General features: G+C 35.8%; 1 protein-coding gene across 1 annotated transcript in view; it reads right to left on the bottom strand.

Moving 5' to 3' along the window:
* Window positions 1-25,396, bottom strand: part of LOC143241068 (succinate--CoA ligase [ADP/GDP-forming] subunit alpha, mitochondrial-like) — a 44,254-nt gene that overhangs the window by 17,175 nt on the left and 1,683 nt on the right. The window contains exons 3-5 of the mRNA XM_076484559.1: window positions 13,564-13,680; window positions 5,250-5,462; window positions 4,719-4,938 (exon numbers count right to left, since the gene is read on the bottom strand). Coding sequence (XP_076340674.1) covers window positions 4,719-4,938; window positions 5,250-5,462; window positions 13,564-13,680 — 550 coding nt within the window. The remainder of the gene's footprint in view (window positions 1-4,718; window positions 4,939-5,249; window positions 5,463-13,563; window positions 13,681-25,396) is intronic.

Here is a 25,396-nt window from a genome sequence, read left to right as displayed (position 1 = left end):
AACACAGATGGCTACAGCTTCCAAGGGTGTGTCGAGTGGCAAAGACAGGGTTAGCAAATGCTGATTGACCAATACTTTCACCCCTCCATGCACTCATCCATCACACAACCTGTAATTTTCATACAAAGAAAACTGCCGAGAGGTGACTGTACTGGCAGGTTTCAAAAATGTTTCCTGTAAGGAAAGACATACAGGATGGTAAAAAGCAATCAGTGCTTTGATTTCATCCATATTAAAACATTAACCTTAACTGTTCCATCGTATCAAAGTGGCCATTTTTATTTATGTGATAGTGAATTGAGTGGATAACTCTTCAGTTTTTGACCACATCTCTTTTCTTTATTCGAGAGAGGTCTATCAACCAACCTCCATGGATCCTACCCTGTGTGAGAGCCATTACAATTCATGCAATGAAGGTCTGTTACACACTCAAAGCTATTGTGGTCCTTACCACTGCAAAGAGCACATGTCAAGAAACCACAACATGTCTTTGAGTGACCAAACTGTTGACATTGCAAACATCTGAGAGGGTTCAGAATACATAACCATAACTTGCAATTAATATAACCTGCCTTGATGATGGCAGATGAATGTGGCAATGTAAATGTCAAAATTAGGACACTGGTCAGCATCATAATTCCATCTTTGCGAGTGGAGATACACCTCACTGCAGAAACTCCTTAGGTGGAGAAACAAGAGAGGATCTCTGGCTCAAAGAGGTTCTTCAAATCTCTCTCAACAATAACTCCTTGTGACAAATTCAAAGTAGCATGGGGAGTAACAACAATGGATATATCCTAATCATCTTCGAATGCAAGAAGAGTTCACTATGTTTGGAAGTGGATATTTCCAAAAATATGTCACCAAAGCAAAGCTTTTTGACTAACTTTGGAGAGTTAGCAAGTCCCTCTAGTCCATTCTGAATAGAAAAGGGAGACATTTGCCATAAAGGTTTGTTAAAAAGAGAATGTAGTACAAGAAAATGAACTGCAGGTGTTACAGTGAAGATTGCTGCTCAGAATCTTCAAGATGTGGTTGTTTAATACGGACTGTTTTTTCACTATTTTATTTAAATGTTTATTGGGGGGATCCATAATAAAGAAAGAATATTTTGGTGCCTACTACCCATCATGAAGACCTACAATGCCAAACAAGGACACTGCAGCAACATCAGGGTTTTGTAACACTATACCCAAACACCAGCATTAGATACAATGTCCACAACATCTGTTGAGAACATCCAAGAATGGTACTTGGTTGACCCTAGCCCAAGTGGGCCAGCTGATGGCTGCCCATCTAAATGAATTCAAGACCAAAGTGATGTGTTAGGGTTGGATCCCTCAACCACCAGGATACTCTCCTCCCTTTCCATGAGTTGCCATGCACAACAATTATGTGGGTGGATGTTTAGATCCCAGAGGAGGTAAAATGAAAGAACAGGACCTTTTTTGGGAGGTCCCCTCATGTACGGGAATCCACACCAAAGGGTTTTCTCATGAGCATACCATTTTTGCAAAAGTAACCATATGAAATGTTCTTCAGTTCATCTTTTGGGAGTGCATATTTAAATAGTAAAGAGATTTATGAATCATCTTCTTGTATGGTGAACTAGATCTCTAACATCCACCACTACCACTCAGAATTGTCAACACACAAGATCCTTGTCAGGTCCAAATAATTTGAGACAAATCTATAATATCATCCTCTGAACACACCTCTATAATTTGTTTTTGGCTTAATTTCTTAGCCTATGCTCAAGTCACATGAGGGAAACATATCTTAACTTTCATGAGCATCCTCCTTAGATGAAATGGTGATTGACTGGCTTATTGACCACCTTGAGTTTGCCAAGTTATTTTCCCACAATAATGATACAACCTTAACTGGCAGAGTAGGTTTTACTCCAACCTCAACTGATCTCACAATTCCATCTAATGTTAAGTAAATGTTATGAAGAGGAATATTAACAAACCCTGAGCAATAACAGACTCACCAGTGGCAGAATCAAATCTAAAGGAAATACACCTCCTAAAAACACTGATTCAGTCACCCCAGTATCATGTAAAATATGTATGGGTATGGGATTAGACACAAAAGGTCTACATTCCTCCCTAACTACATCATCCTTTATATCAGTGGCCAAATCAGCAATACTTAGTGATCTGGTGAATCTACATCCATGCATGGACACAAACACACTGGGTATTGACTCCTTTTCCTTTTTCTAATACCAACAACAGGACATAACATGACCACATTTTTTACAAAAATGGTAGACAGGTCTTGATGATTTTGAAGAAGTTTTTTATCCTTGCTGTATGAAGATTTCAAACTAAAAAAGTTGGATTTAATAAAAATCCTTAACTTTAGTGGATTGAACAGATACAGCTTTTTATCCAAATGAGGTCATCACTTGCACAGTGTTTAAATTCTTCAATTAAACATAGTTGTCTAAGTTTGTCAACTCTGTTGCCAAAATGCATAGAATTATTTATACCATAATAAACCTCTTTTTCATGGGCAAATTCCATCCAAGTTTGATTATCTTCCTTCTAATAACCTTGAAACTTTTGGCAATAAGCCTCCAGTACTAACTCGCATGCTTTAAGAACAGATGCTTTAACCTTATCATAATTCTTGCAATCTTCTAAAGAGAAAACAGCATAAGCTACTTGTTACAATAATGATGATTTATTGGTGGGCTTTGAGCAACCTTATCAAAATGTTGGAAATATCTACAAACTTCATTTTAATTAAATAGTGGTACTTTAATATACTGATTGAATTCAAAGTCGTCATTAGCCTTGGTTGATCAGAGTTGAGTTTTAGTTTTCATTTCTTTCAGCCTAATTTCTTTCTTGACTTCAAAACAAGCTTGTTTGGCCTCTTGATATTTATTTTCTCTCTCAGTTTGATATGTATTCATTCTTTCTCTTTCTCAGCTTTGATATAGGCTTGTTCAAGCTTGATTTGTTGGAGTTTTAGATAATTTCTAACTTATTTTTTATCATTCAACTCTGATTGGCTAATGGAGACACCAGGATATATCCCTAATGCTTCCCTGGGTAACAAGTTATCATTAGCTAGTATTTCAATAATACACCTTTTAATTCATTTTCTCTCACTGATTTCTTAACCTCTAATTCTAAACATTTGGCAGTTTCAAAGAATTCACTTTTTTATACCTTTCTAATTGTTTAAGAGAGAGAGATTTAAGAAAATCTTAATAATCATACATGATCAAATTTTGTTAGCACTGACAAATAAAAGTTGAATTAGCAACTTGTAGGAAGCAGCAAATAAGTACAAATTTCATAACTAAAAATATAATTTTAGTTATACTTAATTTGTTGTTTCATGTTTTAAAGAAAATAAGGTTGAAACTTAATTTTAAATAAGTAATAATGTATTATATCTGAAATGTTACTGTAGTTTACAAAATATTAGTTCAATAAAATGCAGCCAAGAAAGAACACTGTAATGGCCAGTTTTATATACCTGAATATGATAATATTAGTGCATATGTGTTGCATCGTTGCAACTTTTGTAACATTTGTCAAACATAGCTGAAAGGTCATTATGATAAATATATATATATGTATAGTGTTATGAGACTTGTGTTACTTAGACTAAATATTTGTGCTTTGCGATATAATTTGTAGTCATTCTAGAACAAAAAAGGCATAATACATATTTATTTCCCACTTTTCATGATGGTCACAAGATTGGTCAAATCAGCCCAACCTATACTGAAATATGGTAGTAAAAATAATAGAAAAATAGTTTGTTTTGTTTTTTTTAAATATATGGTAATTATCTGGAAGTTATAAAGATTTTGTATATAAAATTTTACAATTTTGTGATGCGTAACAGTATTTGTAATCTAAAAATCAAAATTACTTTGCATGTTAAACCGTAAACAATAAAAAAGAAAAAAGACATCAGAAAAACATTACTGAAGAAACCTTAAAACTTAATTTTAAAAATATATTTTTTGTATGAAAGCCTTGTAATGTTTACTATTAATATGCAAAATGTCATAAAGATATGTTTACTAATTTAAAAGTATTGTATGAAAACTACAACAAGAATAAAATGGTTACAAAATCGGTCCCTAGGACCGAGCTCATGCTGTAAGAGTTAAAGTGAAATTTTCATAGATATTCAAAATGAGTAAAATGGGTGACCTTATGATTATTTTTAACATGGCAGTTGTCTCAGACAGCCCACAAAGGCCTTTTGGTGCTTCCCCATTGGTGACCAACATTAACATAATGAGTATTATCACATGTAGCTTTTTACATATCTTGTATAAACTTATTTATATACAAGATTATACACTAGAAAACTCATTTGATCACAATGTTTTTAAAAATTACTATTATAAAAACTTTACATAGTGATGTATGCACTAGTCTGTGACAGGAGGTTGCTCCATTTCTGTTGTAAGACCTACAATAACATAATATCAGGAAGCTAATTGGTGTTTGCTAGAAATAATTTGTTACAAACTATTCATTAACATTTATTACCATATCTTATCACATAAACGATGATTTTGTAACATTCTGTTACAGCAGATCGTTGCTACAATAATGAAATTTAAAATTATTCTGATGAATAAAACTGAAATACAAATATATGAGTTAAAGAGGTATGACCAATGTATAGTAAACCTTTCTTCAATGAGAAACCTAAGGAAATTAAAGCTCACTGACCTTTAGTACCAGGATCATCAAGAAATACTTCCAAACAGTCCATGAAATTTGTTCCATTAAAAGGATCACCTCCAATACCCACACACAAACTTTGACCTAGCCCAACTTGTGTTGTCTGGTGGACAGCTTCATAAGTCAGAGTGCCTGAACGGGAAACAATTCCTATTTTCCCTTTCCTGTGGATGTGACCAGGCATTATGCCAATCTTACATTCATCAGGCTGTAAACAAATTTTTTTTTAAATGAAATACTTAAACATTTCAATAAGCTTTCAAGAAAAGTAAAAATGCCATGTGCTTTCTAAAATGAACTTAATAATTTTCATGTACCAAACAAAACAAACCTACTGACAATTCTTCATAGACCTATTATTTCTTCTATTTTGCACATATATCTATTCATTTTTGTTTTTATACTAATCTTGAAATTTTCCTGTCTAACAGAAGCTAAATGAAGTCTCATTATAATAAATGGACTGGGTATCAAATAAATTAGAAATAAAAACTTGTTCACAACTTAATAAAACATTACCTTAATAATACCAGGACAGTTAGGACCAACTAATCGAGTCTTAGTTTGCCTCAACAGTCGATGTTTCACATAAACCATATCTTTCTGTGGAATGCCTTCACTAATACAAACCACCAATGGCAATTCTGCATCTATGGCCTCAAGAATGGCTTTTCCAGCAAGGGGTGCTGGCACATATATAACAGAAGCTACTGCCCCTGTTTCTCTGACAGCCTGTCAACATCAGAAAGATAGATTAAGAATTAGTAAACTGACATATTATCAAAACATTAGATTGAGAGTACTAAAACAATAAAGTAACTCTTACAAAGGATTTATTCTTTCTTCTGGACTGTGCATGATTTCCATAACAGATTAATTTGCAGAGCTATTTACAGACTTACCAATTTTTTTCAATTTTTGTAAGACACTTATTTTTCAAACCAGATTCATGTGTCTTTTGAAAGGTTATTATCCAATAACTAAGTTGAAAAATAAAAAAAAAACATTAAAAAATTCAGAAGTACCCACTTCGATATATTTTAAGACAGTGGTGCACAAAGTCCGGCCCGTGACAAGTCGCCGAGTGGCCCGCAATATCCAATGAAAAAGTCAAACATAGAAAGTTTGCACCTGTGCGAAGATTAAATGCAATAGAAGAATACGCATTAGATTAGATACTGTATGGTTCCATATTTGTGTCGAGCAATAAAAAAAATTTAATAAGCAAATCTCGTTTATGCATATGCATTTAATCATTGGTGCAATGATGTAATATTTCCGTAATTACGAAATCTCACGCGTTCCAATTGTTCTTCTAGATTTACTTACGAGCCCTATTTTGATATTATTTTGTAACAAAAATGGCAGCTAATCCGAAAGAAAAGTTGATGACAAAAACTGGCAGTTTCATGATGATGGGACTGCACAATACTGTTTTGTTCAACAACAGAAAATTTGTGATTTGTCTGCTGTACAGTAGTAGTGACAAAGGTATCCAATATAAAGCGTCATTATGAGTCGAAGCATAAAGATTTTCACAACGTTGTCGGTGATGAACAAACAGCTCGAATTGAATCTCTGAGGCAGTTGCTGAATCACCAGCAGATCATTTTCTCAAAGCAGTCAGAAGATTTAGGTGCAGCATGTGATGTCAGTTACGATATTTCGTTGATGATAGCGAAATCTGGCCGACAGTTCACTGATAGTGATATTGTCAAGCAACGTATGATTACTGCATCAGAAAAGTTTTGTTGGAAGCAGTTTGCAAGCTACAGATGGTGACTTTGAATCTTATGACAGTTCAACAAAGAATTTCACACCTTTCAGCAGACGTGACAAGGCAGCTTACAAATAAAGTAGCCAACTTTGTCTACTTCTCTTTGGCAACAGACGAGTAGACTGACATCAGTTCAACAGTACAGCTACTAGTTTTTGTTAGTAGTGTGTTGTCATCGTTTGATATCACAGAGGAACTAATCGGCATGAGTTCCATGAAGGGTCAGACAACTGGGTCTGCTCTATTTGTGGAGACAGTACAACTGTGTAGTAGTGTTTCATTGGATTTCACGAAACTGGTAAGTGTGACAATTGATGGACAGGACAGGAGAAAGTAGCAGCTGGTAGCACTGTTGATGAAGTATCGAGGAAAGAGGAACAGACAGTTGGTGAAGTTGCACTGCATTATTCACCAACAGAACCTGTGCACTAAAGAACTTGGTTTTCAGGCACTGATGGCATTAGTGATGAAAACCATTAAGTTCATCAAACCACGAGGGCTCAATCGCCGTCAGTTTCAAAGTCTTCTTGAATAAATTGATTCAGACTGTGGTGACCTTGTGTATCACTGTGAAGTACGCTGGCTGAGTCGAGGGAAGATGCTCAGAAGATTCTGGGAGTTGATTGATGAGGTGATATAATTCCTCAGAAGCAAGAACAAAGACACAGAAGTGATTTCCATGACTGACCCAGCATGGCAAGCTGATTTGACCTTTCTGGTTGACATGACACAACACTTGAATGATCTGAATTTGAAGTTGCAAGGCAAAAATCAACTTGTCTGTTAGCTTGCAAATCACGTCTCAGCTTTCAGGATAAAGTTACAGTTGTTCAGGCCACAAGCAGCATCAGGCAACTTCGTGCACTTTCCCACTTTTCAGTCACAGCTACAAAAGAATCAGGACATTAACACACAAGTTTATGTTGGGAAGCTAGATACCTTGATTCAATCCTTCAACTCATGAAGTTTCATGACTTTGACCAATGCAGATTGTTGATGAAACTTTTTGCTGATCCGTTCAGTGTGACAGTGGATGACTTGTCAGCAGAATATCAGCTCAAACTTACTGATCTCCAGGCATCTGATGAGCTGCATGCTATTTACCGAGAAAACAGTTTGCTTGACTTACACAAAATGTTGCCTGATACATTTGCTATTATGAAAGAGAATGCACTTGTCCACACAAGCATGTTTGGCAGCACGTACTGCTGCGAACAGGCTTTCTTGCATATGAAACTGAACAAAAACAACATTCGCAATAAGCTGACTGATGATCATCTGGAAGCAGTCTTGCGTCTTTTAATGTTAAACATCAAGCCGAACATTTCTAAGCTCGTAGTTGACATGCAGCACCATCCATCGCACTGACTTTGTGACAGTTGATGTATCATAACATTTCTTAGAATAATGTGCAAACTCTTTAATATAATCGTTATTTGTGTGTTCTTAAATGTGATGTTCATCTTGTGTGAAACAACTGTGGGACGATTTTAATCTTCACTTTTTTGGGCTCCCAACGGTTACGAGAAGTCTGTTTGTGGCCTCTGACTCAAAAAGTTTGTGCACCACTGTTTAAAGATAAGTAACAATTTAGTTTTAAAGAGTTGGTAGGTGATGTAAATTCAACTGTTTCTTATTTTGATGCAAGATATAGTGGTGAAAACTTAATTTATTCTAGAATCCAATGGCCATTAAACTTACAAAATAATATGAACTTCATCAAAGACATCACAATATGAAGTAAAACTGTGAGCAACATCTGGCAAAGTAGTTCTGTTTTATTCCTGATGAAGTTCACAGCTTAGTTCTCAATCAGACAACACACCAGAGTTCAAAATAAGTGACAGACTACTAGCCTGTGCTAGTACATTTATCAATTTGACTAGTCCAATTTGCTAGCAACAATTTCAGTACACATTTTCTAGTGTTTAAGAACTGATAGCCACATGCACTGCAGCCCAGGGATCATCACTGTTTGTTGGAGTTTTAATTTTTTCTGTATCTCAATACTGATAGTTCATTAAAAAAATTATTTTATAACCAACTACTAAAGGTTAAATGTCACCATTTTCAGCTATTAAAATGCATGAACTGGCTGTTTATCTTGTCTTATAAGAAATTGATGTAACATATTCAACCTACTGATTTGTTAATGCTATTCTTCAGTTTTTCAAACGTAATAGACAATGTTATTATATAAAAAATTAAAATACTGATAAATATGTGGTACATATTTTTCTTTCTAGCTGTATGATTCAATAGCATGACAGATTTCCAATTAACTAACCCATTCATGAAACTGATTATATCATGGTAATAATGATTAATATTTTTATACAGGCTGACAGATTTTAATCCTAAAAAATATGTTACTAAAATTCAAACCATGTATGCAATAGCTCCATCAATGACGTATCTTTAAAATTGATAGCTTCCTGATCATTATTATAGTGTTTAAAATCTTTCATAACTGTATAAACACTACCATCAAATTGTGACACTGAAGGACAACAAAATAATTTCTTCTTCTCTATTATTTCATCCATTAAACCATACACACACACACAAAACATTCATGTGTCTCCTAGTCTTATCCTTCTCAGTACAAAAGAAAATGATACATCAATGCTATTAATTCCCTTAAAAATTTTATATACCTCAATCAAATCTCCTCTAACTCCTAATTTGTTTCTCAAAATAAAACAATTTCAGAGATATTAACCTATTTTCATATGCATGCACTCTCAGAAATTCAGAAAAGTCCAGACCATTCCTATCTTTTAAGCCCTGTATACCATAAAAGAAAAAGACACACAAAAACAAAATAAGATAATCATTAGCCCAAAATAAAAGTGAAAAATAAACTGATTATATGTTATTTAACATACATTCATTAACATTATTTAACATTCAATAAATGTTTTAGCCTTTTTTCTGTGCATAAAAAAAAGTCATAAAGCCAAACAACTGAAAAATAATAACAAGTGTCTAAACTTGATGTCCCTTTGAGTTTGAAGCTCAGGACAAATGCTCTTCCTGAAACTACTTATAAATTATAACTGACCCTGCTTGTATGAGAACATTTTCATCCTGCATATCATTGCTCTACTATATCCTTTCTATGTCCTTCATAAGATAAGGAGACCAAGACTGAACACTTTACTCCATATGTGGCTAACCAGTGGTCTACACAATGAAATTATAATCCATTTGGACTTGTACTCAATATTTCTGTAGGTACAGCTTAAAATCCTATTTGTCATACATTAAGTAGTGTAATTTATCTCTGACGAGCCTCTTGTTTATTTTTTTCCATTTTACAATTTAAAATAACCAAAAATTTTAATTTAGAAGTTAATTAAATGTCAACATGTATTAAATTTTTGATACTTGCCAACAAGATTAATACACACAATTTGCTTTCTTAACACAAATATATTTTAATATACATACAATAATGATAATTGATAATTGCAGATATTACAAATTACTTTCAAACTTACAAACAATATTCAGTCTTCTATCTGGTCTGGAACTAAATATTTTATCATTGGTCTCGGTTCACAAGGAACAAATTACTTTTATATTGGTATACAGATACACTTCACTTAACAAGAATGCTAGCTAGTTCTATTCTTCACATGCAAGCTTTTCCCACTGACACAATAATGTCTTTGCAAAAGTACTAACATCCAAAGTTAATTCATTGAAGTTGAATGGCTTGTATATTCAAAATCTTTAAATGTTCTTGATCAAATATCTGTAGTTTTACAATTAATAAACATTTGTTAAAATTATAGCTTCCAACACTTATAGTATACTGATTGTTGTAACCAAACAATATTCTTTTACCATCTCTCCACTAGCTTTTATACTCATTAGGCAAAATTCTTGATAGCTCAACAATATTTGAAGATACACTAGTGTCTTTGTAAAACATATATTGTTGATTCTTACTACTGAGAATCTTCCTCAAATTTAGAGAACAGGGGGGACTTGCCAAGTACATATCCAAAAATATATATCCCATGCACAAAAACTGAAACAAATGCACAAATTAAAATAAATGTATAACAGTAAACTCACTACATTTACAATTAGCAACAATACATTGTATGGATTTCTTAAGAGACTCATCAACCAGAACAAGATCATTTTCTACCATAATACTGTTAATGTTATTCCCATCAAAATTATATCTATAATATAAATTATGATAAACCATATGAGATACCCTGCACTTATTATAAATAAAAGCCATCTGCCAGTTATTTGTCCAAATGATTAAATAATCTACATTTTTTTTTAAAATCAGTCACATCCTCCTCACAGAAAGCAACACTCAAGACCATCATACCATCAGCAAATTTTAGTAGTTAATTCATTTATGTCACTGAGGTAAACCAAAAATGAGCAAAGGCCCTGAAATACCACACTTGTGACATTAATCCAGTTTGACTAAATTTCACTTATAACAACCCTCTGCTTTCTTCTAACTAGCAACTTTTCCCTCCAACAAGGCAACTTATCACTTACACCTACAGAATTGATTTTTTAAAAAAGACTTTCCCATACTGTAACCATGTTGACTATCCAATAAAATTAAACTTTGTTAATAGACTTTGAAAACCATCTTCTATAAGACTTTCAAAAACTTTTCTCACAAGAGCTAGTAATAATTACTAGAACAATTTTTATAACCTCCCTTGAAAATATGAGCAACATTAGACAACTTCTAATATTCTGGCATCGGTCCACTATTCAAGAAATTGAAACAAAAAACAGTAACAAGTGGATCACACATCCAATTCTCAACATCCTTCAAAACACTAGAGAAAATATGTGGTCCAAGAACTTTGTCATTCTTTAAACTTCCCAATTTTTTCTTAACAAACTTAGAATTAATGTGATAATCTTGTTTGAAATAGTTTCCATTTATCAACTGTTAAAGACAAGGAATATTGATTAACTCTACTTTAGAAAATTTTAATGTAGAATTTTCCAAGAATGTTTTGGAATGTGTCTTTGTTAAATGCTATTTATATCACTCATTAATAACACTGTGATTTATGCAATATAGTAAAGCTTATATGATCCATTAATAGACAATAGTTATATATAAAATAAGACTAGATCAGAACAGACTGATGTTACTGGAATTATTATTAGTCTTAATGGGTGAAACAGAGTTTGTCTTGTACCAATTAAAAAATATTTCACTAATGTACTGCATTATATGCTCAATTTTAGAGAGCTAGACAAGTACCTCAATAACACGTACAGAAGGCCAAACTGATGCAGGCCAAACCTGAAATTGATAAAAAACGTCTCCAAAATTTACTTTCATATCTAAATTCCAAAATAAATTTATGCAAAATTATATTTACTGAAACCTTTTGAGGCAGTGCCCTGAAAAATGTATTCATGCTAGAAAATTAATTGAGAGGCATTTTTTCTTGCTTGTTTCTAACAAAGATATATGTATTTAATAAAATGATGACCAAATGTATAAATTTGAAACGAAAATATTTTATATACGTTGTTTCTAATTAATTTGGTAACAGTCAAATTAGGTATATATATGAAATAAAACAAAATCTTAAAGGCCAGATGCTTGAATTATTCAATACTATTGTAGGCTCAAAAATAACCAACCTTCCAATTTTTATATTCAGTCAAACCAACAACAGCATCAGAAAACTAACTGTAGTTAGTTTATGATGTTGCCTTTAGTTTCAGATTTGTTCAAAACTAGTCAAATTTTTCTGAGTAATATGGCTTATTTCGACATATTAACAACATAAAATATTGCATTGCCATGTGGTGATATTGCATTATCACAGATCACCCTGCCTGTAACTATATTTTAAATTCCAATTTCTCAGTCAATAAAAAAAAAAAGCTGTTTTAAACAATGCAATTTCCACTCATCTGAAATAAGGATTCAACATAAAATTTCCTTCTTTTCTTGTCAAGCTTATGTACCACTTCATTTGATTTATAAGTTTCTTCCATACTACTATAAATTGCTTGCAGACTGCTTAACTTAATTGCATTTTATCTCAGAGATGTTTGATAACAGTTCCATAACAACAGTTTCAGAGAAACTAAAAATGGATTCTGAAAATCCCAACTGAAGTTGCTCTGAAGCTATTTGTAGCTTCATGTTGCTGAAGTTTAAGCACTGGTATTACTACTGGTTTTTTTGGTCAAATTTTGCATTATTTATGTCTAATAATTGATAAACTTTAAGCAAAATAGATACAATTAGACAATCAACAAACTGAAGTGAAATCTGGAAACTGCATAAGCAACTATTAATAAAATTCTATCATTATGTATGTCTGATAATGCCATTTTATTGTTTTTTTATTATGATTTGATGAAATACATGTAAAAAAGTACATGAGAAACAATAATGCAGTCAGGTTATTGATAAGAAAATGGTGCCCTAATTATATGTTTGACTCAGCCCAAAATGAATCTACACTGATTATAATTTGCACTGCCTTGGATACATTTTTAAGACCCGAGGCCATGAAAAAATAGGATATTTTGCTAAACGTTTGACAAATATATATATATATAATCAAAAATGCAATATTTGAAGTGTAATAGCAGTTATCAGTGAACAGTTTAGCTGCATTAGTTGAGCTGATTTCATCACAACTTTCAGGTTTTAAAGTGAATATAAGGAAGCATGGACAGTAGTAACTGGTAGTGTGTCTGATGAACACTAAACATGATAGAAAGGAACATGCCATATTTGCCACCATTGTCTTCCTTGTAATCTATAACCCTTATGTACCATACCTATGGTGCATGTTAACTGCAAAAGAAAGTGCAAAAGTAGTCAGTAGTCAAATTAGTAATAAAATAATCCAGTGCAGTCATATTATGGTCAAGCTTTTTGCAGTGCTGGTATTAATAACCAACTCACAAAAAAGGAGACATACATAATACAATAACAAGTATTAAGTTACATACATTTTATCATTAAAAAAACTGTAGTTTAATTTAATGACTGCTAATGAACAAATTAAGTAAAGCACATACTTCTTCCACTGTATTGAAAACAGGAACACCAAGGTGTTTGGAACCACCTTTCCCAGGAGAAACTCCTCCTACTATATTTGTTCCATAGTCTATTGCTTGTTGGCAATGAAATGTACCCTATAAGACAAAAAAAATTATATAGCCATGTATTACATTTTAAAGTCAATATATTAAAACTTTGAAACATGGTTAAAATGAAGGAAAACAACCAAGAGAAACAAAAGTTTCAGCATGCAACTTATGAAAACAAATGTTACTTGCCACAAAATAATTAATGTTTGTATCCACTGTTTATCAAAGCTAGGCAATAAGTAATATTTGATCAGTAAACACAACCTACATGAGTGCATCAGTACCAGATAAAAGAAAGTGATTAGTTAAAATCTGTGACCAATGCGTAGCCTAGCCAAAACAACTTCCTCTTTCCAATCCTTAAAGCAGCAAGACAGTCAATAAGCAACAGAAGGTTTAATCTGGAAAAGTTTGTTTTCACATTGCTCACTCCAAGACAACTGCCAACTGGGGTAAAGCAGAGCTTGAATACAGGACTGTAGTTCATGTATGGGACAGGCACAGCATTGATAGTACCAAAACAAACACATTTAGCTACAATGCCAGTGAGTTTGCTCCTGTGAATACCAACATGGCCTGGTGTATAGAAGAACTGGCCAAATATAGACAATAGAGAGAGAAATAGGCCAGTCCCTTTTAAATATCGACAAAAACAGAGTGAAAACTAATGTGAAGAAATTCCAGGGCCAATAGAGAGCTAAGCAAGTCAGTATAAATAGTACAGTTCATGTACTGCATAGCTTCTCTGTGATCCAGGGCAAAAGAAATCGCACTGAATGGATTTTGTGTGAAAAAAAATGAATCAAAACAAACCATTGCAGAGCCCACACAGTCACCTGAGTTTGAACCATCCAGAATGAATGGAAATGGAAGGATGGTTCAAAAGATGTTCAGCAAATAGAACGTGATACTTGCAATTGAGAGTATCCTCCTTTTTCAGAATGACTCAAACAAAGATCACATTTGAGGGTGGTAATAAGCCATGGTGAGATAGGCTGATCAGTGAATAAAGCTGTGTTATTCAAGAATAGACCCAATTCATCCAACTGTGTCTGGATATGAAGTCAAAAAGGAACAATGGAAGACCATCTATTCTTAAAAAGCATAGTCCACTGAGGAAGGAAAACACAACCTTAGTTGGGATGCTGTGGTAAGGATAAGAGCATTGAAGTATACATTAAAGACAGTTGCAAACAGCAAAGGTATAGAAGAGGTTCACGAGACTCGGTGTACAAATTCTGGACTGGAGAAGTGTGGAAGGCCCCTTTGTAGAGCAAAAACCCTAATGGTGAACAGAGTCCAACATCTTCAAGGCCAAGATCCTGGCAGAGCCATAGACCAGAGACCCATAGTTTTGATCAAATAAGGGTAAGATAGGGTTTTAGTACAGGACATCAATCTGTTCCACAAGAGATGGAAGAGATGACACGGAGGATGTTCAGTGCCTTTGTACACTTGACATATAGCTGCTTGATGTGTGGAATAAAGGTCCCCTTATGGTCAAAGATAAGTCCCAAGAACTTTGCCTCCGGGACCACGGGAAGAATAACAGTTAATAACCCGTTGGCAGTAAAAGAGATAGGTTGTGGTCCAAGAGCACATGCTCTACAGAATGACCCCTCCCATCAATATTAGCACCACCCAATAGGATTAGAAAGGGAGATGGTAACTACTCAATGAGGGCATCAAGATCTGACTGATCATAGATCTCTTCAGGAGCAAGTTAGAGAAAACAAAGTGATGTATGATCCAAGGAAGCATTGATGGCTACAGTTTCCAAGGTTTTATCAAGTGGCAAAGATAGGGTGGACACATATTGATCAACCAGCAGTGCCACCCCACTACGTGCTCATATATCACACAACCTATCATTTCTGTATAAAGAAAACTGCTAAACAGTGACTGTATTGGCAGGTTTCAGAAATGTTTCCTAAAAAGAGACACACAGAATGGTAAGAATCAATCAAATCCCTAATGTCAGCTACATTTAAACAAAAACCTCAACAGTTCCACTGGATCAGAGTGATCATTTTTATTTACATGGAGAAGAACATGATGGGGAGCCCTTCTGTTTTCAACCATATTTTATTTCTTTATTGGACAAAGATCTATCAACCTCCATGGATCCTGTCCTGGGTCAAGCAGGTAGGTCTCTGTTTGTAGATAAAGATATCAGTGACTGAGGATATAAACGAATGGTTGTTTTACTTCTTGGAGCTGCAGAAGAAGATGGACTTGAGGAAACATCTAAACCCGAAGCCAAATTAAGTGGAACCGGGCAGTCACTACAAGGAGCAGTAAGGACAGAGATTGAAGCAGATGTAGATTTGCCAACTTTTTAACGATGGAGGGCAAATGATTCTTCATATGTTTTGTAAATGACTCTGCTGGAGGCACAGAGACGTCAGTCTGCACTCCCACTGTGGCAGTGGAATGGAGTGCAGCAGCATATGTCCTAGATGGAGTTGGAGACAATAAGTTCCAAGCCTCTGAGTACAAGATATTATTTATAGTCTTCAAACATTGCACCTCTTTCTCTTCCACCCATTTAGGGCAAGAAATAGAGTAAAAAGGTGTGAATCATTATAGTTAACACAACAAGGTTCTAGTTTGTATCTGTATGCATTATGGTCTTTGCCACCACAATGAGCATATGTTAAAGAACCATGCACTAAAATGCCAAACAAGAAAACGACAGCAATGCCAGGGTTTCATGAGCATTATATCCAAACACCAGTATCAGGCAGAATGTCCACAACACCCACTGAAAATGTCCAACACTAGTATTTAGTTGACCCTAGCTAAAGTGAACCAGCCAACTGACCCTGAAGGAGGGGGCACCCCAAGTCCACCTATCTACAGGAATTCAAGGCCAAAGTGATTTCTTGCAGTTGGACCCCTAAACCACCAGGATACTCTCCTCCCCTTCACAGGTCACCATGCACAGCAAACACACGGGTGGATGTTTAGATCACAGAGGAGATAATCTGAAAGTACAGCACCTTCTCTGGGAGGTCCTCTCTTCTGTACAAGAATCCACCTCGAAGGGTCACACTGTCTTCACCTTAAACTCAAGAACTAGGGAATTAAGAACCTCTGATTCTTGGGTATGACACAAGGACTAGCTCTGAGTTATTAACCTAGGAACTTGACATACAGTATACAAAGGATGTCCATAGCACGTAATCAACTCCCCTAACCATGAAACAGGTCAGGACCATCCAAATAGTAATAAAATACCCCTAAGAAGAGAGAAAACGTGATAGCCAAGGACAGAGCTGGAATAATTCCAAGTAACACTGTTGTGTCCCACAACATATCCAGGAGATATTAAGGGAGTAAAATAAACAACCTGAAGCCCATGTGAGATTTATGTTAATTTGTTCACTATAAATCCAAAATCTACCCACAAGGAATATACATTTATGAGAGGGTAGGATTAGGGCTTCTGAGTGAAGGGGTGAAGTATGTACTGAGATCTCACTCCAATGTATCGATTATCACGAATTGAAGAATATTATGCCTTCTATACTCACATGACACCACTACCCTACTCGGTACTGCTACAGTCATCTTTGTGTGGAATTTACTCTGGAGGGTGTCACCACAGTCAGTCATCCCAGTGGCTTGGAATAGGTAAATTGTGAGGATTCCTATACTCCACAAGAAGAAAAGGAGGTTGAGAATGCATTGGAATGTCTACAGGAACACCACAACCTGAGACAGTGCAATGGATGATCACAAAACTCTATTTTGAAAAGCAGGCCATATGAATTTATTCAATCATAGTATGGCAGGGATGGGCAGCTATCCCATTCTGATTTACCCATGTAGTCCATGGGTGGTACAGTCCAGAATGTGCAAATTTATGAAACAAACATTGCAAGGTTTTTTACCTATAATCCATCTCAATGGCAAGCAATGCAGGGGCATGGAAGATAAAGTGCAAATCAACATGACTATACAGTGCAGATTTAAAGTTAAAGAATACCTGGTCAGGCACCACTTGCCATAGGTTAGTATTCACAAGATAAAAAGGAGATAAATACTCATGAAAAAAGAAAGTACAAATGAAAACTTACCATTTAAGAGTCACACCAAAACATGAAGCAAAGCCACAGGTGGTGGACAAAACCCTGTTTAGTATTCCTAAGATAAAAATTAGATATATACTCATGAAAAAAGAAAGCACAAATGAAAACTTATTAGTTAAGAGTCACACCAAAACCTGAAGCAAGGCCACAGGTGGTGGACAAAACTCTGATGAAGAGGAAGTCCTAATATGATAAATATAATGGGAGATGAACCACATGCTGGAATGGAAAATCTCCTCCACTGGACAACGAAGATGAGAAGTAAGGAAAAGAGAGAGATGTTTTATCTGATGAAAGCATAACTGGAAGAAAGGCCAGTAAAAGGGAAGATAGAGAAGAATAGGCCAATCAAATCTCAAGGTGGACACAAGTGGTGAGGATAGGTGAAAGATTATGATGGGAGGAGAATTGCCAGGATATCAGGAGTCATGAATGTGTATCTCATAAGGAAGTAAAATAGGCTATATAAGAATGAAGACCTGTGGTTGGGCAAAAAAGGCTACGTGGATCCAGTCAAGAGTAAAGATAGGAAATAAAAGAAAAGGAAAAGAAGAAAGAAGGAACAACCCTCCCAAGCTGCAGAGGTCTTCAGGAGAAAGGAATTCCCTGGATAAAGAAGAAGACTGGTGGGGTGATAAAGCTGAAGTAAAATGTCAATGACAAACAAATCTAAACTTTGATGTTCACAGGCCAAAATAAGGAAATATGTTTTACAGGAAACATGAAACATAGAACACAAGGTGGTGGTTCAAATGGAGGTAAATGCTGAGAACGTTTGATCACACAAATGATCTAACCCAAGGAGTGGTAGTATGTTTGGGAAGGAAATGTATCTGGGAGGAATGCAAGAACAAAGTAAGAATTAGGGAAGTAAAAACCCTATGGTATCAGAAAACATAAGGTACTGGATAAAATGTGTCCTATATCCAGAAAACAAAGACTGAAGATCCATGGTCAAAAAGCCAGGTGAGCAATTTCTGCAACACGAACCATTTTGGGCTTGACATTGGGAAAACCCCTGGTGGTACATCAATTGCAAAATATGTTCCACTTCCATTGGTACTTCTCCATTGAAGTTGGACAGATGGAACTAACCAACAATGAAAGGACTCTAAGTGTGAAACCAGATAGTTTTGCCAAGGACGGACAAAGGGCAGGCACGAAGATTGGCATGTAGGATATAGGCTCAATGCTGACGAAGAAAGCAGGGAGAAGTAGACAAGAGACACTAGAGAAGGAGCAGTCACTGTAACCTTGGTAACCAAGTCTGATTTGGCCAAAAGAGATCAATCAAACAGACTAAAAAAGCAGTGGAGTGGACAAGAAAAATCACCCAATTATGTACTTGGATGGATGAATGGATGGGTACACATAATGATACTTGTATGATCAATCCAGTTTTAAAACATCCACTGTCAGAGCCAGTGGATGAGGCACAAACAACCAAAATAGAGGCAAACTGGTGTTGAGGACCATACACACCCCTGTGGTGAAAACCCCACTAAGAGTAAAGATCCCTAAAAATGAGGATATCATATGCTCACTATATGAAATATATTTGACTGAATTACAAACAATGATCCACAACCATATTGCAATGACCCTGCCCCTGATATACAATAAGCAGAATGTGTTGTGTGAGGGTCCAGAATAAGAAATTCAACATCCAAAAACATAGATCTCCAGACTGGGTACCCCCTTAATGGGCAATATTTACCACCCCAATAGAAACATCCAAAGGAATTATCCTTAGACAATGTCAGGTGCAAAGAATAAATTGATGTAAGGCCCAATGTATGTCAAAGTTCAAGAACAGTGCAATGTAAATTGTCTCATCTGCATATCAACAGCCCTAAGTCCCTCAGTGATTGACCCATACTCTCCATCTCCAAGTGGATACATCCATAAAAAGGTGTAAACCTGGAATCAGAGAAGAAACCAACACACCATCCAACATGTGGGCTCAATTCAACAACCAATGGAGATCATTTTGCATGGAAGGAGGAAAGGAATTGGAGTTAAAAAGAGGATTTCAATCAAGGTTTCATCATTTGTGAAGTGCCCACTAGAGGAAGGAATTCTCCAATCTGAGCAATAAGTCACCACAGAAAGTAGATGCCAAGTAGGATTGAACAATTCCTGTTTGGAATGAGCCAGAATAAGCCAGTTGTCCATGTAAAAAAGAAATTACAATCCATGAGAGTAGCAATGCTCTGCAAAAGCTGAAACAATTCAGTAAAACATGTAAGGTGGTGAGGCAAATCTTAAGAGAAGAGCCAGAAACTGTTAAGCCATCCCAAGGTGGACAAACCAAAGATAAAGATGAGACAGAGGTGATATAATTATGTGTAGGTTAACACTAGAGACATACCCTGATATCATTCATAACTCAGAAGAGGCTCCATGGTAACTTAGATAGTGAAATGAAACAGATGAGGTGAGATCAATTGATTACCAGACATCAATCTACAGTTTTCATGGGAACAGTGAAAATGGCAGGGATAAAAATTCCTTGAAGTATGGGTAACAGGTTTAAATGCCAGCTGCAAGAACAATGCCCATACCACTTCTTGTAGGTCACAGGATCTAGTAGAGAAGGAAAAGGAAACAGGGAAAGGAGAAACCAGAGGAGAGGAAAGTTGGTTGGTTGATTTAGTGTTTTATAGCACAAAGCAGCTAGACTATCTGCACCAAACATCTGGTAAAAAGTTAATATTAAATTTAGTAAAATTCATAAAAGGAAATTAAGGAAAAACAAAACCAAGTTAAAAAAACATAAATAGCATAAAACCAATGTTTACATCTAGCCTACAACGTCAAGAAAAAAAATACAGTAATTCAAGTTGTAAAGTACTTTCTGTAGCATAACTGTAATAATCATAACTCGCCAGGAAGACTAACAGATAAGTACAAAAACCACCATCAGTAACCTGAAGTTGGCCTTTCCAGTCCTTGTTCCGAGTTATTTCATGTTATGGCCATTTTCAAAAAGGAAAGCAATAAAAAGGTTTTAAAAGATGTGTAGCAAAATTATAATAATAACTCACCAGGATGACTAACTGGTAGGTCAAACAGCAGCGTTAGTCACCTGAAGTTGGCCTTTCCAGTCCTGGTTTCGAGTTATTTAATGTTACAGTCAGTTTCTAATATTAAATCGAACTAGATGAACTGTGATTTTTAAAAGGTAACCACATTAAAAAGCTGTAAAGTATAAATGAAAAACTTAAATGGCATTAAAAAGGTTAATGGCCTTTAAAAAACTAAAAACATCACCAAGGTGGACAGTGTCACCATCACCAATAACACTGTCTAACGTTATGGACAAACCTTGGGACAGAACATGCTTAAAATGGTGCCATTGTTGAGAGTCATAACGATGACAAAAAAGTAAAATGTGGCTCATTGTAATTTGAGTGTTACACAAACTATACACTGGTACATCAGTTCCAGATAAAAGAAAACAATGAGTTAAAAAACTGTGACCAAGGTGTAGTCTGGTTAGAACTTCCTCTTTTCCAGTCCTTATGGAAGCAAGACAACCAAAGTCCAATATAGGGTTTTATTTGGAAAAGCTTGTTTTTGCATTGCTCACTCCAAGTCGACTGCCAGCTGACACGGAGCAGAGCCTTGAATACAGGACCATAGTCCATGTATGGGACAGGCACAGCAGTGAGAGTGCTAGAGCAGATAGACTTAGCTGCAGTGTCAGTGAGCTCATTCCTGAGAATACCAGCATGGCCTGGTGTCCAGAAAAACTGGAGAAAAGGAGATGTTAAAGAGAAATGGGCCAGTCGATTTTGAATATCGGCAAGAACAGGGTGTGAACTAACGTGAAGCGATTCCAGGGCTAGTAGAGAACTAAACGAGTCAGTATAAATAGTGCAGTTTGAGTACTGCTTAGCTTCTATGTGATCCAATGCAAGAGAAATGGCATACAGTTCAGTAGTGAACACAGAAATTGTAGAGGAGATTCTGTGCACAATCATTAAACCACAACAAACCATGGCAGAGCCCACACAGTCACCTGATTTGGAACCATCTGTATAAATAGGAATGGAAGTATGGTCGAAAGATGTTCAGCAAATAACAGACAGTATTTCCAATCAGGAGTGTCTACTTTTCTCAGATGACTTAAAGATAGGTTACAATTGGAGATTGTAAGAAGCCATGGTGGGATGGGCTGACCAGTGGATACAGCAATGTTATCCAAGGACAGACCCAATTCATCCAACTGCGCCTGGATACGAAAGCCAAAAGAGGCAATGACAGACCATTGCATGTCTGAAAAAAGCATGGCCCATCGAGGAAGGAAAACATAACCCTAGGTGGGATGCTTTGGTGAGGAACAAAGTTTCGAAGCATAGAGTAAAGACAGTTGCAAATGGCAGAGATACAAAGAAGGTTCATGAGACTATGTATAAGCTCTGAACTGGGAAAGTGAGGAAAGCCCCAGTGCAGAGCCAAAGTCCTTGACGATGAATAGGGTCTAGCATCTTTAAGGCCAATGGTCTGGCAGAGCCATAGACCAGTGATCCATAGTCAAGTTTCAATTGAATAAGAGCATGATATATCTTTAGCATAGAATGCCAATCTGCTCCACAAGTGGTGGAAGAGAGGACACAGAGAATGTTCTGTGCTCTTCTACATTTGAACCATAGCTGCTTATGTTTAGTATAAAGGTCATCTTATGGTCAAAGATAAATCCCAAGAACTTAGTCTCAGGAACCACAGGCAGCACAATTTCACCAATATGGAGTTCAGGATCAGGGCGAATACCCCATTGGCAACAAAAGTGCATGCAAACAGTTTTAGAGAGAGAGAAGGTAAAGCCATTTGCTATGGTCTACTTCAGTAAACAACTGAGGGCAGTCTGTAGCTGCCACTCAATATACCTCATGTTTGACGACTGACACGAGATGTGAAAGTCGTTGACATAGCCTGTTTGCAACAGTGAGAGAAAGTTGTTCAGTGATGGCATTAATTTTTATACTGAAAGGTGTAACACTCAGAACACAGCCCTGAAGGACTCCAAGTTCCTGCAGAAAAGAACAGAAAAGTGTTGAACCCACACGAACTTGGAATCTCCTGTCCATTAAAAATTGTTTTAATAAACATGAGTAAATGGCCACGTAACCCATATATATGGAAACACCATACCTCCATGTTGTGCCATAAGCCTTCTCAATGTCAAAGAATATTCATACAAGATGTTGTCATTTGAGATAGGCTTCTCTGATTGACGTTTCAAGTTGAATCAGATGGTCCATGGTGGAGTGCTGTCGTCGGAACCCACGCTGGGTGGGCAAGAGGTTATTATATTCGATGAACCAAACAAGATGAGCATTAACCCTCCTCTCTAAGGTTTTACAGAGACAGCTCGTCAAAGCAATTGGATGGTAGTTTGAAGGAATCTTGGAATCCTTCCCAGGCTTGGAGAAAGGTAGAACAATAGCCTGGTGCCAGCATAAGGAAAAACAGATCTGGTTAAAAACAATTAGAAGAATAGCAAGAGAAGCAGGAGATAGATGGCACAGCATCTCATAGTGTATATCATCAGGTCCAACAGATGTACTGCCAGACAGATGAAAGACCAGTTTGAGTTCCACCAGTGTAAAGGGACGATTATAGTCATAGTGACAATTAGCCTAAAAGGAAAGAGGTGACTGCTCTGCCCGAGTCTTGATGGCTTAGAAGGTGGGTGAGAAAAGAAATTGAAATTGAAGAAATATGAAGCTCTAACAAAAACAAAAGGACTACAATGTTTGAAAAGGTAGAACGTTGGTGGACCAATGACACTCAAGACTCAATAATATTTGGGACAGTATCAATAATTTACCTTTGAGAAATAAAGCCATATATAAATCCATAAGTTAAGACTTGAAAGTCCAGAGCCAATATGGCATCATAACCTATAAGGTCCCAACAACAAAGAAACCACAGAATGAGATGCAAGCTAAAATGAAGAAGTGGAAGGTATTTCCACAAAAACTCACAGGATTTGTGTGAAGAACCTCAAAGAGAGGTGTATGTAAAAAAAGAACACTGAAAGAAGACAGTAAAGGTAAAAAACAAACAAGGATATCAGGCATGTAGAAGAAAGATGTGTGATTTGGGAGTTGCACCCCACCCCTCCAAAATAGGTAACAAGTAGCCTAACAGTTGATGATCTGACACTGAATAAACAGATGATGTAAAGAAAAGGTGGAATAATCAAAAGTTCTTTGGTGAGTGTAATGTGCCAATCTGCTCATATAACTGCAAGGTCAATGGATCAGCAAGAAATAGAATATCAGGGGAGGGCAGAGAAACCAAATAGTTGGGAAGATTGTTCATATACTATGGAATGACAATGTAAAAAAAATAGATGACAGGAATAAAACAACACAAACCTGAGACAAAATTCACACAAACTGAATTAGGCCTGGGATACTCTCCAGGTTGGAAACGGAAATGACTGGCAAACTTTAGAGACAGAAAATAAAGCTGATCAAAGTTCCTTTCAACTAGCAAAAACTCAGCAGTTTCAGTAGAATTAATGGCAAAGTCTGAAGATAAAGGTTGAACCATGTGATGTTCAATCTCCTGAAATATAGAAGCAGATAAATCCATCATTGGGTCACCCACACCAGGGAAAAACACAACTTGCTGTTGTACCCCCACCCAAAAAAAAAAAAAGTGTTAAGTCTAACTTCAGATTGCATTGCACAGAAAGGTTTAACCAAACTTCAGAGTAGAAATAAGGTGACTTGAATTATTTGATATATCAAATTTAGTTGAAAAATAACCACTATGTGAAGAAAAACAAAGTGGAACATGGAGTAATAAATAAGAGCATGTTCAAACTTAAATGCTGCTAAATGAGAAGTGATAGTTTGGTAGAGGTGCATAGAAGATGTCACATGAGTGCACTACACTCATATTGATGGAGAGGTGCTGCATAACAATTTATATAAGACACATGTTGGAATCACTTGATTACAGCAGAGGGAGCAAAAGGTTTGTGGCATGTGTAAAAAAATGTTCACATATAGGGGCAACAATGAACAAGAATAGCTAATATTGCGAATGGAGAGAAGAATTATATAAACACAAGACGTTTATAGTTAGTGATTAAAGTAACTACACTGTTCAACATTTAAAAAAAATTATCCACGTACTGACCACATGTTACAACAATACTGTGCAAACTTTTTGTAAAATCTGCTAAAAAGTTATGAATAAACAAACCTTTTACTACATACAACCAACACAAACTTGGGTAACTTTAAAAAACACATTTCTTTATATCCTTTTAAACATTTTAGTACTTAAATACAATACTAATTTCTGACATAAGTACTTAAATTTAGAATATCAATTAAAAAAAAGGTATAAAGAACAAGCTAAACACTGCAGCTTGCATCAACAATCTACATTCATACGTGTACGTTTAAAACATCTTTCCATGTCATATAGTGCAGCTGAACTTTCAGTTAAGTATTATCAGTTCTGGTTAAAATCAGCGACTTCCCTAAGCCTCTGCAGGAAGGGGATGAAACAAAAGGGGTCCAACAGGGACATAAGGGCAGGTTGAGGATACATAATGTTTACTGGAAGAGAGCAAAAATGTTTATAGTTTATATGAACCTTCACATTAATTTTAGTTTTTGTTTAAAAATTTTACAAAC

The sequence above is a fragment of the Tachypleus tridentatus genome, chromosome 13 (assembly GCF_004210375.1).
Source record: "Tachypleus tridentatus isolate NWPU-2018 chromosome 13, ASM421037v1, whole genome shotgun sequence".
Classification (NCBI taxonomy): Eukaryota; Metazoa; Arthropoda; class Merostomata; order Xiphosura; family Limulidae; genus Tachypleus; species Tachypleus tridentatus.
Note: the sequence above shows the minus strand (reverse complement) of the source record. Positions and strands in the feature narration are given on the sequence as shown.